At 48.8% G+C, this 20,225-nt stretch overlaps 1 protein-coding gene across 2 annotated transcripts in view; it reads left to right on the forward strand.

Moving 5' to 3' along the window:
• Nucleotides 1-20,225, forward strand: part of XKR5 (XK related 5) — a 49,072-nt gene that overhangs the window by 19,755 nt on the left and 9,092 nt on the right. Inside the window, exons 4-5 of one of the 2 annotated variants that reach the window (XM_073673905.1) lie at nucleotides 17,724-17,933; nucleotides 18,199-18,368. In XM_073673905.1, coding sequence (XP_073530006.1) covers nucleotides 17,724-17,933; nucleotides 18,199-18,368 — 380 coding nt within the window. The remainder of the gene's footprint in view (nucleotides 1-17,723; nucleotides 17,934-18,198; nucleotides 18,369-20,225) is intronic. The other variant, XM_073673907.1, reaches the window with a different exon arrangement.

Raw genomic sequence — 20,225 nt, forward strand, 5'->3', positions numbered from 1 at the left:
TTAGATGATGCAATTGTTGCTGTGACCACTAGGTGGAGCCCTCCATATTCCCTTTTTTAGATGATGCAATTGTTGCTGTCACCACTAGGTGGAGCCCTCCATATTCCCTTTTTAGATGATGCAATTATTGCTGTCACCACTAGGTGGAGCCCTCCATATTCCCTTCTCTAGATGATGCAATTGTTGCTGTCACCACTAGGTGGAGCCCTCCATATTCCCTTTTTAGATGATGCAATTATTGCTGTCACCACTAGGTGGAGCCCTCCATAGTCCCTTCATTAGATGATTCAATTGTTGCTGTCACGACTAGGTGGAGCCCTCCATATTCCCTTCTCTAGATGATACAATTATTGCTGTCACCACTAGGTGGAGCCCTCCTTATTTCCTTCACTAGATGATGCAATTATTGCTGTCACCACTAGGTGGAGCCCTCCATATTCCCTTCTCTAGATGATGCAATTATTGCTGTCACCACTAGTTAGAGCCCTCCATATTCCCTTCTTTAGATGATACAATTATTGCTTTCACCACTAGGTGGAGCCCTCCATATTCCCTTCGCTAAATGATGCAATTATTGCTGTCAACAGTAGGTGGAGCCCTCCATATTCCCTTCACTAGATGATGCAATTATAGCTGTCACCACTAGGTGGAGCCCTCCATATTCCTTTCCCTAGATGATGCAATTATTGCTGTCACCACTAGGGGGAGCCCTCCATATTCCCTTTTTAGATGATGCAAATATTGCTGTCACCACTAGGTGGAGCCCTCCTTATTCCCTTCTCTAGATGATGAAATTGTTGCTGTCACCACTAGGTCGAGCCCTCCATAGTCCCTTCTTTAGATGATACAATTATTTCTGTCACCACTAGGGGGAGCCCTCCGTACTCCCTTCACTAGATGATACAATTATTGCTTTCACCACTAGGTGGAGCCCTCCATATTCCCTTCACTAGATGATGCAATTATTCCTGTCACCACTAGTTGGAGCCCTTCATATTCCCTTCTTTAGATGATGCAATTATTGCTGTCACCCCTAGGTGGAGCCCTCCATATTCCCTTTTTTAGATGATGCAATTGTTGCTGTCACCACTAGATGGAGCCCTCCATATTCCCTTCTCTAGATGATACAATTATTGCTGTCACCACTAGGGGGAGCCTCCGTACTCCCTTCACTAGATGATGCAGTTATTGCTGTCACCACTAGGTGGAGCCCTCCATATTCCCTTCTTCAGATGATACAATTATTACTTTCACCACTAGGTGGATCCCTCCATATTCTAGTTAGAGCCCTCCATAGTCCCTTCTTTAGATAATGCAATTGTTGCTGTCACCACTAGGTGGAGCCCTCCATAGTCCCTTCTTTAGATAATGCAATTGTTGCTGTCACCACTAGGTGGAGCCCTCCATAGTCCCTTCTTTAGATGATGCAATTATTGCTGTCACCACTAGGTGGAGCCCTCCATATTCCCTTCACTAGATGATACAATTATTGCTATCACCACTAGGTGGAGCCCTCCATAGTCCCTTCTTTAGATGATGCAATTATTGCTGTCACCACTAGGGGGAGCCCTCCATATTCCCTTTTTAGTTGATGCAATTATTGCTGTCACCACTAGGTGGAGCCCTCCATATTCCCTTCACTAGATGATGCAATTATTGCTGTCACCACTAGGTGGAGCCCTCCATATTCCCTTCCCTAGATGATGCAATTGTTGGTGTCACCACTAGGTGGAGCCCTCCATATTCCTTTCACTAGATGATGCAATTATTGCTGTCACCACTAGGGGAGCCCTCCATAGTCCCTTCTTTAGATGATACAATTATTTCTGTCACCACTAGGGGGAGCCCTCCGTACTCCCTTCACTAGATGATGCAGTTATTGCTGTCACCACTAGGTGGAGCCCTCCATATTCCCTTCTTTAGATGATACAATTATTGCTTTCACCACTAGGTGGAGCCCTCCATATTCCCTTCACTAGATGATGCAATTATTGCTGTCACCACTAGGTGAAGCCCTCCATAGTCCCTTCATTAGATGATTCAATTGTTGCTGTCACGACTAGGTGGAGCCCTCCATATTCCCTTCTCTAGATGATACAATTATTGCTGTCACCACTAGGTGGAGCCCTCCTTATTTCCTTCACTAGATGATGCAATTATTGCTGTCACCACTGGTGGAGCCCTCCATATTCCCTTCTTTAGATGATGCAATTGTTGCTGTCATCACTAGGTGGAGCCCTCCATATTCCCTTCTCTAGATGATACAAATATTGCTGTCACCACTAGGTGGAGCCCTCCATATTCCCTTCTCTAGATGATACAATTATTGCTGTCACTACTAGGTGGAGCCCTCCATAGTCCCTTCACTAGATGATGCAATTATTGCTGTCACCACTAGGTGGAGCCCTCCATATTCCCTTCTCTAGATGATACAATTATTGCTGTCACCACTAGGTGGAGCCCTCCATAGTCCCTTCTTTAGATGATGCAATTATTGCTGTCACCACTAGGTGGAGTCCTCCATAGTCCCTTCACTAGATGATGCAATTATTGCTGTCACCACTAGGTGGAGCCCTCCATATTCCCTTCACAAGATGATGCAATTATTGATGTCACCACTAGGGGGAGCCCTCCATATTCCCTTCTCTAGATGATACAATTATTGCTGTCACCACTAGGTGGAGCCCTCCATATTCCCTTCACTAGATGATGCAATTATTGCTGTCACCACTAGGTGGAGCCCTCCATATTCCCTTCACTAGATGATGCAGTTATTGCTGTCACCACTAGGGGGAGCCCTCTATATTCCCTTCTCTAGATGATACAATTATTGCTGTCACCACTAGGTGGAGCCCTCCATAGTCCCTTCTTTAGATGATACAATTATTTCTGTCACCACTAGGGGGAGCCCTCCATATTCCCTTCACTAGATGATGCAATTATTGCTGTCACCACTAGGTGGAGCCCTCCATAGTCCCTTCTTTAGATGATGCAATTGTTGCTGTCACCACTAGGGGGAGCCCTCCATATTCCCTTTTTAGATGATGCAATTATTGCTGTCACCACTAGGTGGAGCCCTCCATATTCCCTTCTCTAGATGATGCAATTGTTGCTGTCACCACTTGGTGAAGCCCTCCATAGTCCCTTCTTTAGATGATGCAATTGTTGCTGTCACAACTATGTGGAGCCCTCCATATTCCCTTCTCTAGATGATACAATTATTGCTGTCACCACTAGGTGGAGCCCTCCTTATTCCCTTCACTAGATGATGCAATTATTGCTGTCACCACTAGGTGGAGCCCTCCATAGTCCCTTCTTTAGATGATGCAATTGTTGCTGTCACCACTAGGTGGAGCCCTCCATATTCCCTTCACTAGATGATACAATTATTGCTGTCACCACTAGGTGGAGCCCTCCATAGTCCCTTCTTTAGATGATGCAATTATTGCTGTCACCACTAGGGGGAGCCCTCCATAGTCCCTTCACTAGATGATGCAATTATTGCTGTCACCACTAGGTGGAGCCCTCCATATTCCCTTCTCTAGATGATACAATTATTGCTGTCACCACTAGGTGGAGCCCTCCATATTCCCTTCTCTAGATGATACAATTATTGCTGTCACCACTAGGTGGAGCCCTCCATAGTCCCTTCTTTAGATGATGCAATTATTGCTGTCACCACTAGGTGGAGTCCTCCATAGTCCCTTCACTAGATGATGCAATTATTGCTGTCACCACTAGGTGGAGCCCTCCATATTCCCTTCACAAGATGATGCAATTATTGATGTCACCACTAGGGGGAGCCCTCCATATTCCCTTCTCTAGATGATACAATTACTGCTGTCACCACTAGGTGGAGCCCTCCATATTCCCTTCACTAGATGATGCAATTATTGCTGTCACCACTAGGTGGAGCCCTCCATATTCCCTTCACTAGATGATGCAATTATTGCTGTCACCACTAGGGGGAGCCCTCTATATTCCCTTCTCTAGATGATACAATTATTGCTGTCACCACTAGGTGGAGCCCTCCATAGTCCCTTCTTTAGATGATACAATTATTTCTCTCACCACTAGGGGGAGCCCTCCATATTCCCTTCACTAGATGATGCAATTATTGCTGTCACCACTAGGTGGAGCCCTCCATAGTCCCTTCTTTAGATGATGCAATTGTTGCTGTCACCACTAGGGGGAGCCCTCCATATTCCCTTTTTAGATGATGCAATTATTGCTGTCACCACTAGGTGGAGCCCTCCATATTCCCTTCTCTAGATGATGCAATTGTTGCTGTCACCACTTGGTGAAGCCCTCCATAGTCCCTTCTTTAGATGATGCAATTGTTGCTGTCACAACTAGGTGGAGCCCTCCATATTCCCTTCTCTAGATGATACAATTATTGCTGTCACCACTAGGTGGAGCCCTCCTTATTCCCTTCACTAGATGATGCAATTATTGCTGTCACCACTAGGTGGAGCCCTCCATAGTCCCTTCTTTAGATGATGCAATTGTTGCTGTCACCACTAGGTGGAGCCCTCCATATTCCCTTCACTAGATGATACAATTATTGCTGTCACCACTAGGTGGAGCCCTCCATAGTCCCTTCTTTAGATGATGCAATTATTGCTGTCACCACTAGGGGGAGCCCTCCATATTCCCTTCACAAGATGATGCAATTATTGATGTCACCACTAGGGGGAGCCCTCCATATTCCCTTCTCTAGATGATACAATTATTGCTGGCACCACTATGTGGAGCCCTCCATATTCCCTTTTTTAGATGATGCAATTATTGCTGTCACCACTAGTTGGAGCCCTCCATATTCCCTTCTTTAGATGATGCAATTATTGCTGTCACCACTAGGTGGAGCCCTCCATATTCCCTTTTTAGATGATGCAATTATTGCTGTCACCATTAGGTGGAGCCCTCCATATTCCCTTCTCTAGATGATGCAATTGTTACTGTCACCACTAGGTGGAGCCCTCCATATTCCCTTTTTAGATGATGCAATTATTGCTGTCACCACTAGGTGGAGCCCTCCATAGTTCCTTCTTTAGATGATGCAATTGTTGCTGTCACCACTAGGTGGAGCCCTCCATATTCCCTTCTTTAGATGATGCAATTGTTCCTGTCACCACTAGGTGGAGCCCTCCATATTCCCTTCTCTAGATGATGCAATTATTGCTGTCACCACTAGTTAGAGCCCTCCATATTCCCTTCTTTAGATGATGCAATTATTGCTGTCACCACTAGGTGGAGCCCTCCATATTCCCTTCTCTAGATGATGCAATTGTTGCTGTCACCACTAGGTGGAGCCCTCCATATTCCCTTTTTAGATGATGCAATTATTGCTGTCACCACTAGGTGGAGCCCTCCATAGTCCCTTCTTTAGATGATGCAATTGTTGCTGTCACCACTAGGTGGAGCCCTCCATATTCCCTTCTTTAGATGATGCAATTGTTCCTGTCACCACTAGGTGGAGCCCTCCATATTCCCTTCTCTAGATGATGCAATTATTGCTGTCACCACTAGTTAGAGCCCTCCATATTCCCTTTTTAGATGATGCAATTATTGCTGTCACCACTAGGTGGAGCCCTCCATATTCCCTTCTTTAGATGATGCAATTGTTCCTGTCACCACTAGGTGGAGCCCTCCATATTCCCTTCTCTAGATGATGCAATTATTGCTGTCACCACTAGTTAGAGCCCTCCATATTCCCTTCTTTAGATGATGCAATTATTGCTGTCACCACTAGGTGGAGCCCTCCATATTCCCTTCTTTAGATGATGCAATTGTTCCTGTCACCACTAGGTGGAGCCCTCCATATTACCTTCGCTAAATGATGCAATTATTGCTGTCACCAGTAGGTGGAGCCCTCCATATTCCCTTCACTAGATGATGCAATTATAGCTGTCACCACTAGGTGGAGCCCTCCATATTCCTTTCACTAGATGATGCAATTTTTGCTGTCACCACTAGGTGGAGCCCTCCATAGTCCCTTCTTTAGATGATGCAATTATTGCTGTCACCACTAGGGGGAGCCCTCCATATTCCCTTTTTAGATGATGCAAATATTGCTGTCACCACTAGGTGGAGCCCTCCATATTCCCTTCTCTAGATGATGAAATTGTTGCTGTCACCACTAGGTCGAGCCCTCCATACTCCCTTCACTAGATGATACAATTATTGCTTTCACCACTAGGTGGAGCCCTCCATATTCCCTTCACTAGATGATGCAATTATTCCTGTCACCACTAGTTGGAGCCCTTCATATTCCCTTCTTTAGATGATGCAATTATTGCTGTCACCAGTAGGTGTAGCCCTCCATATTCCCTTCTCTAGATGATGCAATTATTGCTGTCACCCCTAGGTGGAGCCCTCCATATTCCCTTTTTTAGATGATGCAATTGTTGCTGTCACCACTAGATGGATCCCTCCATATTCCTTTCTCTAGATGATACAATTATTGCTGTCACCACTAGGGGGAGCCCTCCGTACTCCCTTCACTAGATGATGCAGTTATTGCTGTCACCACTAGGTGGAGCCCTCCATATTCCCTTCTTCAGATGATACAATTATTACTTTCACCACTAGGTGGATCCCTCCATATTCTAGTTAGAGCCCTCCATAGTCCCTTCTTTAGATGATGCAATTGTTGCTGTCACCACTAGGTGGAGCCCTCCATAGTCCCTTCTTTAGATGATGCAATTATTGCTGTCACCACTAGGTGGAGCCCTCCATATTCCCTTCACTAGATAATACAATTATTGCTATCACCACTAGGTGGAGCCCTCCATAGTCCCTTCTTTAGATGATGCAATTATTGCTGTCACCACTAGGGGGAGCCCTCCATATTCCCTTTTTAGTTGATGCAATTATTGCTGTCACCACTAGGTGGAGCCCTCCATATTCCCTTCACTAGATGATGCAATTATTGCTGTCACCACTAGGTGGAGCCCTCCATATTCCTTTCACTAGATGATGCAATTATTGCTGTCACCACTAGGGAAGCCCTCCATATTCCCTTTTTAGATGATGCAATTATTGCTGTCACCACTAGGTGGAGCCCTCCATATTCCCTTCTCTAGATGATGCAATTGTTGCTGTCACCACTAGGTGGAGCCCTCCATAGTCCCTTCTTTAGATGATACAATTATTTCTGTCACCACTAGGGGGAGCCCTCCGTACTCCCTTCACTAGATGATGCAGTTATTGCTGTCACCACTAGGTGGAGCCCTCCATATTCCCTTCACTAGATGATGCAATTATTGCTGTCACCACTAGGTGAAGCCCTCCATAGTCCCTTCATTAGATGATTCAATTGTTGCTGTCACGACTAGGTGGAGCCCTCCATATTCCCTTCTCTAGATGATACAATTATTGCTGTCACCACTAGGTGGAGCCCTCCTTATTCCCTTCACTAGATGATGCAATTATTGCTGTCACCACTAGGTGGAGCCCTCCATATTCCCTTCTCTAGATGATGAAATTGTTGCTGTCACCACTAGGTGGAGCCCTCCATAGTCCCTTCTTTAGATGATGCAATTGTTGCTGTCATCACTAGGTGGAGCCCTCCATATTCCCTTCTCTAGATGATACAATTATTGCTGTCACCACTAGGTGGAGCCCTCCATATTCCCTTCTCTAGATGATACAATTATTGCTGTCACTACTAGGTGGAGCCCTCCATAGTCCCTTCACTAGATGATGCAATTATTGCTGTCACCACTAGGTGGAGCCCTCCATATTCCCTTCTCTAGATGATACAATTATTGCTGTCACCACTAGGTGGAGCCCTCCATAGTCCCTTCTTTAGATGATGCAATTATTGCTGTCACCACTAGGTGGAGTCCTCCATAGTCCCTTCACTAGATGATGCAATTATTGTTGTCACCACTAGGTGGAGCCCTCCATATTCCCTTCACAAGATGATGCAATTATTGATGTCACCACTAGGGGGAGCCCTCCATATTCCCTTCTCTAGATGATACAATTATTGCTGTCACCACTAGGTGGAGCCCTCCATATTCCCTTCACTAGATGATGCAATTATTGCTGTCACCACTAGGTGGAGCCCTCCATATTCCCTTCACTAGATGATGCAATTATTGCTGTCACCACTAGGGGGAGCCCTCTATATTCCCTTCTCTAGATGATACAATTATTGCTGTCACCACTAGGTGGAGCCCTCCATAGTCCCTTCTTTAGATGATACAATTATTTCTGTCACCACTAGGGGGAGCCCTCCATATTCCCTTCACTAGATGATGCAATTATTGCTCTCACCACTAGGTGGAGCCCTCCATAGTCCCTTCTTTAGATGATGCAATTATTGCTGTCACCACTAGGGGGAGCCCTCCATATTCCCTTTTTAGATGATGCAATTATTGCTGTCACCACTAGGTGGAGCCCTCCATATTCCCTTCTCTAGATGATGCAATTGTTGCTGTCACCACTTGGTGTAGCCCTCCATAGTCCCTTCTTTAGATGATGCAATTGTTGCTGTCACAACTAGGTGGAGCCCTCCATATTCCCTTCTCTAGATGATACAATTATTGCTGTCACCACTAGGTGGAGCCCTCCTTATTCACTTCACTAGATGATGCAATTATTGCTGTCACCACTAGGTGGAGCCCTCCATAGTCCCTTCTTTAGATGATGCAATTGTTGCTGTCACCACTAGGTGGAGCCCTCCATATTCCCTTCTTTAGATGATACAATTATTGCTTTCACCACTAGGTGGAGCCCTCCATATTCCCTTCACTAGATGATGCAATTATTGCTGTCACCACTAGGTGAAGCCCTCCATAGTCTCTTCATTAGATGATTCAATTGTTGCTGTCACGACTAGGTGGAGCCCTCCATATTCCCTTCTCTAGATGATACAATTATTGCTGTCACCACTAGGTGGAGCCCTCCTTATTCCCTTCACTAGATGATGCAATTATTGCTGTCACCACTAGGTGGAGCCCTCCATAGTCCCTTCTTTAGATGATGCAATTGTTGCTGTCACCACTAGGTGGGGCCCTCCATATTCCCTTCTTTAGATGATGCAATTGTTCCTGTCACCACTAGGTGGAGCCCTCCATATTCCCTTCTCTAGATGATGCAATTATTGCTGTCACCACTAGTTAGAGCCCTCCATGTTCCCTTCTTTAGATGATACAATTATTGCTTTCACCACTAGGTGGAGCCCTCAATATTCCCTTCGCTAAATGATGCAATTATTGCTGTCACCACTAGGTGGAGCCCTCCATATTCCCTTCACTAGATGATGCAATTATTGCTGTCACCACTAGGTGGAGCCCTCCATAGTCCCTTCTTTAGATGATGAAATTATTGCTGTCACCACTAGGGGGAGCCCTTCATATTCCCTTTTTAGATGATGCAAATATTGCTGTCACCACTAGGTGGAGCCCTCCATATTCCCTTCTCTAGATGATGAAATTGTTGCTGTCACCACTAGGTCGAGCCCTCCATAGTCCCTTCTTTAGATGATACAATTGTTTCTGTCACCACTAGGGGGAGCCCTCCGTACTCCCTTCACTAAATGATACAATTATTGCTTTCACCACTAGTTGGAGCCCTCCATATTCCCTTCACTAGATGATGCAATTATTGCTGTCACCACTAGTTGGAGCCCTTCATATTCCCTTCTTTAGATGATGCAATTATTGCTGTCACCAGTAGGTGTAGCCCTCCATATTCCCTTCTCTAGATGATGCAATTATTGCTGTCACCCCTAGGTGGAGCCCTCCATATTCCCTTTTTTAGATGATGCAATTGTTGCTGTCACCACTAGGTGGAGCCCTCCATATTCCCTTCTCTAGATGATACAATTATTGCTGTCACCACTAGGGGGAGCCCTCCGTACTCCCTTCACTAGATGATGCAGTTATTGCTGTCACCACTAGGTGGAGCCCTCCATATTCCCTTCTTCAGATGATACAATTATTACTTTCACCACTAGGTGGATCCCTCCATATTCTAGTTAGAGCCCTCCATAGTCCCTTCTTTAGATGATGCAATTGTTGCTGTCACCACTAGGTGGAGCCCTCCATAGTCCCTTCTTTAGATGATGCAATTATTGCTGTCACCACTAGGTGGAGCCCTCCATATTCCCTTCACTAGATGATACAATTATTGCTGTCACCACTAGGTGGAGCCCTCCATAGTCCCTTCTTTAGATGATGCAATTATTGCTGTCACCACTAGGGGGAGCCCTCCATATTCCCTTTTTAGTTGATGCAATTATTGCTGTCACCACTAGGTGGAGCCCTCCATATTCCCTTCACTAGATGATGCAATTATTGCTGTCACCACTAGGTGGAGCCCTCCATATTCCCTTCCCTAGATGATGCAATTGTTGGTGTCACCACTAGGTGGAGCCCTCCATATTCCTTTCACTAGATGATGCAATTATTGCTGTCACCACTAGGGGAGCCCTCCATATTCCCTTTTTAGATGATGCAATTATTGCTGTCACCACTAGGTGGAGCCCTCCATATCCCCTTCTCTAGATGATGCAATTGTTGCTGTCACCACTAGGTGGAGCCCTCCATAGTCCCTTCTTTAGATGATACAATTATTTCTGTCACCACTAGGGGGAGCCCTCCGTACTCCCTTCACTAGATGATGCAGTTATTGCTGTCACCACTAGGTGGAGCCCTCCATATTCCCTTCTTTAGATGATACAATTATTGCTTTCACCACTAGGTGGAGCCTTTCATATTCCCTTCACTAGATGATGCAATTATTGCTGTCACCACTAGGTGAAGCCCTCCATAGTCCCTTCATTAGATGATTCAATTGTTGCTGTCACGACTAGGTAGAGCCCTCCATATTCCCTTCTCTAGATGATACAATTATTGCTGTCACCACTAGGTGGAGCCCTCCATATTCCCTTCTCTAGATGATGAAATTGTTGCTGTCACCACTAGGTGGAGCCCTCCATAGTCCCTTCTTTAGATGATGCAATTGTTGCTGTCACCACTAGGTGGAGCCCTCCATATTCCCTTCTCTAGATGATACAATTATTGCTGTCACCACTAGGTGGAGCCCTCCATATTCCCTTCTCTAGATGATACAATTATTGCTGTCACCACTAGGTGGAGCCCTCCATAGTCCCTTCACTAGATGATGCAATTATTGCTGTCACCACTAGGTGGAGCCCTCCATAATCCCTTCTTTAGATGATGCAATTATTGCTGTCACCACTAGGTGGAGTCCTCCATAGTCCCTTCTTTAGATGATGCAATTATTGCTGTCACCACTAGGTGGAGTCCTCCATAGTCCCTTCACTAGATGATGCAATTATTGCTGTCACCACTAGGTGGAGCCCTCCATATTCCCTTCCCTAGATGATGCAATTGTTGGTGTCACCACTAGGTGGAGCCCTCCATATTCCTTTCACTAGATGATGCAATTATTGCTGTCACCACTAGGGGAGCCCTCCATATTCCCTTTTTAGATGATGTAATTATTGCTGTCACCACTAGGTGGAGCCCTCCATATTCCCTTCTCTAGATGATGCAATTGTTGCTGTCACCACTAGGTGGAGCCCTCCATAGTCCCTTCTTTAGATGATACAATTATTTCTGTCACCATTAGGGGGAGCCCTCCGTACTCCCTTCACTAGATGATGCAGTTATTGCTGTCACCACTAGGTGGAGCCCTCCTTATTCCCTTCACTAGATGATGCAATTATTGCTGTCACCACTAGGTGGAGCCCTCCATATTCCCTTCTCTAGATGATGAAATTGTTGCTGTCACCACTAGGTGGAGCCCTCCATAGTCCCTTCTTTAGATGATGCAATTGTTGCTGTCACCACTAGATGGAGCCCTCCATATTCCCTTCTCTAGATACAATTATTGCTGTCACCACTAGGTGGAGCCCTCCATATTCCCTTCTCTAGATGATACAATTATTGCTGTCACCACTAGGTGGAGCCCTCCATAGTCCCTTCACTAGATGATGCAATTATTGCTGTCACCACTAGGTGGAGCCCTCCATAATCCCTTCTTTAGATGATGCAATTATTGCTGTCACCACTAGGTGGAGTCCTCCATAGTCCCTTCTTTAGATGATGCAATTATTGCTGTCACCACTAGGTGGAGTCCTCCATAGTCCCTTCACTAGATGATGCAATTATTGCTGTCACCACTAGGTGGAGCCCTCCATAGTCCCTTCACAAGATGATGCAATTATTGCTGTCACCACTAGGTGGAGCCCTCCATATTCCCTTCACTAGATGATGCAATTATTGCTGTCACCACTAGGGGGAGCCCTCTATATTCCCTTCTCTAGATGATACAATTATTGCTGTCACCACTAGGTGGAGCTCTCCATAGTCCCTTCTTTAGATGATATAATTATTTCTGTCACCACTAGGGGGAGCCCTCCAAATTCCCTTCACTAGATGATGCAATTATTGCTGTCACCACTAGGTGGAGCCCTCCATAGTCCCTTCTTTAGATGATGCAATTATTGCTGTCACCACTAGGGGGAGCCCTCTATATTCCCTTCTCTAGATGATGCAATTATTGCTGTCACCACTAGGTGGAGCCCTCCATAGTCCCTTCTTTAGATGATACAATTATTTCTGTCACCACTAGGGGGAGCCCTTCAAATTCCCTTCACTAGATGATGCAATTATTGCTGTCACCACTAGGGGGAGCCCTCCATATTCCCTTTTTAGATGATGCAATTATTGCTGTCACCACTAGGGGGAGCCCTCCATATTCCCTTTTTAGATGATGCAATTATTGCTGTCACCACTAGGGGGAGCCCTCTATATTCCCTTCTCTAGATGATGCAATTATTGCTGTCACCACTAGGTGGAGCCCTCCATAGTCCCTTCTTTAGATGATACAATTATTTCTGTCACCACTAGGGGGAGCCCTTCAAATTCCTTTCACTAGATGATGCAATTATTGCTGTCACCACTAGGGGGAGCCCTCCATATTCCCTTTTTAGATGATGCAATTATTGCTATCACCACTAGGGGGAGCCCTCTATATTCCCTTCTCTAGATGATGCAATTATTGCTGTCACCACTAGGTGGAGCCCTCCATAGTCCCTTCTTTAGATGATACAATTATTTCTGTCACCACTAGGGGGAGCCCTCCATATTCCCTTCACTAGGTGATGCAATTATTGCTGTCACCACTAGGTGGAGCCCTCCATAGTCCCTTCTTTAGATGATGCAATTATTGCTGTCACCACTAGGGGGAGCCCTCCATATTCCCTTTTTAGATGATGCAATTATTGCTGTCACCACTAGGTGGAGCCCTCCATATTCCCTTCTCTAGATCAGTGGTCCCCAACCTTTTTTGCACCAGGGACCGGCTTGAAGCAAGATCATTTTTCCATGGCCCAACAAGGAGGGGGTGGGGTGGGTGGGGCTTTGGTCATATGGGGGCGGGGTAATGGAGGGATTTGGAGTTTAGTGCATACTTATCATATAGTGTAGACCAGGTCCCCGCCAGGAGCCCCACATAATGTGCTGTGCCAGGAGCCGCATCACTGAGGCCCCATCACGCCCTGCAGCAGGACAGGGCAGCTGTCCTGACAGCTGCTGTTCAGCTGCATTTACTTCATCCCAGGGGCGGACACAGACTGTAGTGGGCCCCTGTGCAAGAAATTTTTGGGGGCCCCCCCCCGCCCTTCATAAGGCAACAAAGTTATGTAAACATAACCCCCCCATGTGCATCTCTCACCCCTCCATGTGCAGCTCACCCCCGTGCATCTCTCATCCCCCCCCCCCGTGCATCTCTCATCCCCCCCCGTGCATCTCTCATCCCCCTCCGTGCATCTCTCACCCCCCCGTGCATCTCTCATCCACCCCCCGTGCATCTCTCATCCACCCCCCGTGCATCTCTCATCCACCCCCCGTGCATCTCTCATCCCCCCCGTGCATCTCTCACCCCCCCATGTGCAGCTCACCCCCGTGCATCTCTCCTCCCCCCCCCCCGTGCATCTCTCATCCCCCCCCCCGTGCATCTCTCATCCCCCCCCCCGTGCATCTCTCATCCCCCCCCCCGTGCATCTCTCATCCACCCCCCGTGCATCTCTCATCCACCCCCCGTGCATCTCTCATCCACCCCCCGTGCATCTCTCATCCACCCCCCGTGCATCTCTCATCCACCCCCCGTGCATCTCTCATCCCCCCCGTGCATCTCTCACCCCCCCATGTGCAGCTCACCCCCGTGCATCTCTCCTCCCCCCCCCCCGTGCATCTCTCATCCCCCCCCCCCGTGCATCTCTCATCCCCCCCCCCGTGCATCTCTCATCCACCCCCCGTGCATCTCTCATCCACCCCCCGTGCATCTCTCATCCACCCCCCGTGCATCTCTCCTCCCCCCCCCCCGTGCATCTCTCATCCCCCCCCCCGTGCATCTCTCATCCCCCCCCCGTGCATCTCTCATCCACCCCCTGTGCATCTCTCATCCACCCCCCGTGCATCTCTCATCCCCCCCGTGCATCTCTCACCCCCCCCCCCCGTGCATCTCTCATCCCCCCCCGTGCATCTCTCATCCCCCCCCCCGTGCATCTCTCATCCCCCCCCCGTGCATCTCTCATCCCCCCCCCCGTGCATCTCTCATCCCCCCCCCGTGCATCTCTCATCCCCCCCCCGTGCATCTCTCACCCCCCCGTGCATCTCTCATCCACCCCCCGTGCATCTCTCATCCACCCCCCGTGCATCTCTCATCCCCCCCGTGCATCTCTCACCCCCCCATGTGCAGCTCACCCCCGTGCATCTCTCCTCCCCCCCCCCGTGCATCTCTCATCCCCCCCCCGTGCATCTCTCATCCCCCCCCGTGCATCTCTCATCCACCCCCCGTGCATCTCTCATCCCCCCCGTGCATCTCTCACCCCCCCGTGCATCTCTCACCCCCCCCGTGCATCTCTCATCCCCCCCCCCGTGCATCTCTCATCCCCCCCCCCGTGCATCTCTCATCTCCCCCCCGTGCATCTCTCATCTCCCCCCCGTGCATCTCTCATCCCCCCCGTGCATCTCTCATCCACCCCCCGTGCATCTCTCATCCCCCCCGTGCATCTCTCACCCCCCCATGTGCAGCTCACCCCCGTGCATCTCTCCTCCCCCCCCCGTGCATCTCTCATCCACCCCCCGTGCATCTCTCATCCCCCCCCCGTGCATCTCTCATCCCCCCCCCGTGCATCTCTCATCCCCCCCGTGCATCTCTCATCCACCCCCCGTGCATCTCTCATCCACCCCCCGTGCATCTCTCATCCCCCCCGTGCATCTCTCACCCCCCCATGTGCAGCTCACCCCCGTGCATCTCTCCTCCCCCCCCCGTGCATCTCTCATCCACCCCCCGTGCATCTCTCATCCCCCCCCCGTGCATCTCTCATCCCCCCCCCGTGCATCTCTCATCCCCCCCGTGCATCTCTCATCCACCCCCCGTGCATCTCTCATCCACCCCCCGTGCATCTCTCATCCCCCCCGTGCATCTCTCACCCCCCCATGTGCAGCTCACCCCCGTGCATCTCTCCTCCCCCCCCCGTGCATCTCTCATCCACCCCCCGTGCATCTCTCATCCCCCCCCCGTGCATCTCTCATCCCCCCCCCGTGCATCTCTCATCCACCCCCCGTACATCTCTCATCCCCCCCGTGCATCTCTCACCCACCCCCCGTGCATCTCTCATCCACCCCCCGTGCATCTCTCACCCACCCCCCGTGCATCTCTCATCCACCCCCCGTGCATCTCTCATCTCTCCCCTCCCCCCATGTGCATCTCTCATCTCTCCCCTCCCCCCATGTGCATCTCTCATCTCTCCCCTCCCCCCCATGTGGATCTCTCATCTCTCCCCTCCCCCCCATGTGCATCTCTCATCTCTCCCCTCCCCCCATGTGGATCTCTCATCTCTCCCCTCCCCCATGTGCATCTCTCATCTCTCCCCTCCCCCCATGTGCATCTCCCATTCCCCCCACTCCTAGTTAATTGTATTTTAAAAAAAATAAAACTTGTTATACTTACCCCCATGCGATCCCTGCAGAATCCTGGCGCTCGTCCAAATCGCTGACACCAGGTTCTCCTGACTTCCGGCCATGTGACGGCGCCGTCACATGACCGGAAGTCAGGGGAATCATGAAGGTGCTGCCGCAGCAGCGCAGCGCTAAGATGTCCCGGACCCAGCGCTTAGCATGCGGCCGGGGGCCCCATGAGGAGAGAGACGCACAAGAGGGGGGCTCCGAGGGGGCTCCTACCGACCGGGCCCCATACTGGAGTCAGGGCAGTCATGCCCTGATGGCGGCCCTGCTGGAGGCTGGAGGGGCCCCCTCTCCCCGCGGACCGGCTGAAAAACCCCAACGGCCCGGTCCTGGTCCGCGGACCGGCGGTTGGGGACCTCTGCTCTAGATGATGCAATTGTTGCTGTCACAACTAGGTGGAGCCCTCCATATTCCCTTCTCTAGATGATACAATTATTGCTGTCACCACTAGGTGGAGCCCTCCTTATTCCCTTCACTAGATGATGCAATTATTGCTGTCACCACTAGGTGGAGCCCTCCATATTCCCTTCTCTAGATGATACAATTATTGCTGTCACCACTAGGTGGAGCCCTCCTTATTCCTTTCACTAGATGATGCAATTATTGCTGTCACCACTAGGTGGAGCCCTCCATAGTCCCTTCTTTAGATGATGCAATTGTTGCTGTCACCACTAGGTGGAGCCCTCCATATTCCCTTCTTTAGTTTAGATGATACAATTATTGCTGTCACCACTAGGTGGAGCCCTCCATAGTCCCTTCTTTAGATGATGCAATTATTGCTGTCACCACTAGGGGGAGCCCTCCATATTCCCTTTTTAGTTGATGCAATTATTGCTGTCACCACTAGGTGGAGCCCTCCATATTCCCTTCACTAGATGATACAATTATTGCTGTCACCACTAGGTGGAGCCCTCCATAGTCCCTTCACTAGATGATGCAATTATTGCTGTCACCACTAGGTGGAGCCCTCCATAGTTCCTTCCCTAGATGATGCAATTGTTGGTGTCACCACTAGGTGGAGCCCTCCATATTCCCTTCTTTAGATGATGCAATTATTGCTGTCACCACTAGGTGGAGCCCTCCTTAGTCCATTCACTAGATGATGCAATTGTTGGTGTCACCACTAGGTGGAGCCCTCCATATTCCCTTCTTTAGATGATGCAATTATTGCTGTCACCACTAGGTGGAGCCCTCCTTAGTCCATTCACTAGATGATGCAATTGTTGGTGTCACCACTAGGTGGAGCCCTCCATATTCCCTTCTTTAGATGATGCAATTATTGCTGTCACCACTAGGTGGAGCCCTCCTTAGTCCATTCACTAGATGATGCAATTGTTGCTGTCACCACTAGGTGGAGCCCTCCATATTCCCTTCTTTAGATGATGCAATTATTGCTGTCACCACTAGGTGGAGCCCTCCTTATTCCATTCACTAGATGATGCAATTGTTGCTGTCACCACTAGGTGGAGCCCTCCATATTCCCTTCACTAGATGATGCAATTATTGCTGTTACCACTAGGTGGAGCCCTCCATAGTGCCTTCTTTTGATGTTGCCATTCTAGCTTCCACCACTAGGGGGATCTTTCTGCATACAGAGTTACTAAGTTCAGTAGAAGCTGTATATAGCTGTATACCTTCAGCTGCAGGTTATTACTGGGTTACTGGACTCCTAAACACAAGTTGTAATAGTTGCTGGTGTTTGTGTTGCAGTGAGCTGCGCCCTGCTGTGCCTCCTGTCCCTGTCCTGGGCGCTGGTCTCCTTCAGTCACTTCCTCTGTCTCCTGAGGCCGGGGCACCTCTGCTTACCCTGGGCATCGGTGTTGTGCCAGCTCCTGTGGAGGATGGGTATGATCGGCACCCGGGTGATGGCGCTCGTCGTGTTTGCTAGAGTTTATCACTTCTGGGTGTTCGCTGTAGGAGGTGAGGGCTGATTTTATATATATATAAAAAAAAAAAAATACTCTGTGCTGCTGTCCCCACCTCGTATCACTACCCCCACCCAAATCACATTAATAGAGGATGAGAGACAGATCAGTAGACTCCTCTCCTGAAATCCTCTGCGCTGCTGATCTCCAGCTTGTCCTCATTGCCCTCCTTACAGCACGTCACTGCTGCGCACTCGTCTCCTGAAATGCTCTGTGCTGCAGTGTCTCTGTGTGTGTCATGTCTTCCTTGTCTCCGGCAGGCGCTCACTGGCTGGTGATGTCCTTCTGGCTGGTGGCTCAGCAGACTGACGTTATCTCCACGCCGTGTTATTGGAGACTCTTCAATATCCTCCTCGGCGCGGTCTACACCTTCTGCTTTATTAACGTCCGGGACGGACCCTCCCGCTATCGCGTGGCCATCTTCTACGTGGTGAGGAGCCGTCATCTCTGCCCGGAGTCTGCGGAAAAGCAGATTCATGGAGAAAGTTTTATGAAAATTCCAAAACTTTCTAATAACTTTTTTTTTTTTTTGTTTACTTTTCTAATTATTTAGTGTGTAAGATCTCTGCTGTCAGTGAGCAGGGACCTGGAGACCCCCATCCATATAATATACCTTGTGGGTGGGCGACACCTTCACCCATTCCCCTCCTCAGTTATCCAGAGAGGACGGGCACTATAAAACATTAAGACTATGTGCACACCATGCAGAAATGCTCCGGATTTTTCCTGAGCGTTTCTGCATCTCCCCTGGCAGAAAAAACACATGCGGATTGTGCATGCGGATTGTGCATGCGGATTGTGCATGTGTTCATCCTGCCAGGGACAAGCGGATGTGAGTGTTCTCCACATGCAACCGGCATGGATTTATATACTGTGACCGTAAAGAATGATAAAAAAAATAAATATTATACTTACCTTCTGATGGCCCCCGGTGTCTTGATTCGCTCGTCTTCACTTGCCGGCAGATCGCGGTAGACTGAAGGACCTGCCGTCACATGACTAAATGACGTCAGCGCAGGTCCTTCAGTCTACCGCGATCTGCCGGCAAGTGAAGACGAGCGAATCAAGACACCGGGGGCCATCAGAAGGTAAGTATAATATTTATTTTATTCTTTTTTTACAGATTTTTTAATGGTACCTGGGTGTGGATGAAACTCTCCTCTCCTCTCCACCCGGGTACCATCCGCACATTAGAACGCGTGGATTCCGCATCTACATATACAGTGATGCGTAATCCATGCGGTCTAATGCAAGTCAATGGCGGCGAAGACGCAGCACTTCCGCAAAATAATTGGTAGTGCTGCGTTTTTTTCCGCTATGATAATCCGCAGCGGAAATTTCCGCAGCATGTGCACAGCACATGCGGATTATCATTGGGGAACAAGGCAGGCCTTCTACCATACGTTTAAGCGTTTCTGCAGCGGAATTGCTGCTGCAGAAACGCTTAAAAAAAGCATAGTGGGCACACAGCCTAACCCCTTTCCAACCCTTGCCGTATTAGTACGCACATTTGCGTACCCCCGGTTCAGTGAGGTCTCCGGCGCTGAGCCCGCACTGAACCGAGCACATGTCAGCTGATTCTTACAACTGACATGTGCCCACAACAGCCGCGGGTGGATCGCGATGTTAACATGTTAAATGCCGGTGTCAATCTTCGACAGCGGCATTTAACGCGCGCTTCCGGGTTGCGCGTCATAAGCCCCGCCCATCGGCGACCCCGTCACGTGATCGCGGGTCACCGATGGGTGGGCATGACAACCCAGGGTCTGCAGCAGACGCCTGTAGTTGTCATGATCTCGTCGCTATGAGTGCCACCTAGTGGTCGGCGCTCATAGCACAGGACCATTTCTGCTATATGCAGGGGATCTGCTGATCCCCTGTATGTAGCAGAGACGATCAGACAACTGCTGCTTCTAGTCTCCTATGGAGACTATAGAAGCATGCAGTAAGTGAAAAAAAAAAAGTTTTTAAAAATATAAAAAAAATATAAAAGTTTAAATCACCCCTCCTTTCGCCCCATTCAAAATGAAATATAAAAAAAAAAAACACGTACACATATTTGGTATCGCCGCGTTCAGAATCGCCCGATCTATCAATATAAAAAAAGAATTAATCCGATCGGTAAACGGCGTAACGAGAAAAAAATTCTAAATGCCAGAATTACGTTTTTTGGTCGCCGCAAAATTGCAATAAAATGCAATAACGGGCGATCAAAACATCGGATCTACCCCAAAATGTTATCAATAAAAACGTAAGCCCGACGCGCAAAAAATAAGCCCTCACCCGG

Source organism: Phyllobates terribilis, unplaced genomic scaffold, assembly GCF_046119375.1.
Source record: "Phyllobates terribilis strain yellow unplaced genomic scaffold, ASM4611937v1 Scaffold_3__8_contigs__length_932513732, whole genome shotgun sequence".
Lineage (NCBI taxonomy): Eukaryota > Metazoa > Chordata > Amphibia > Anura > Dendrobatidae > Phyllobates > Phyllobates terribilis.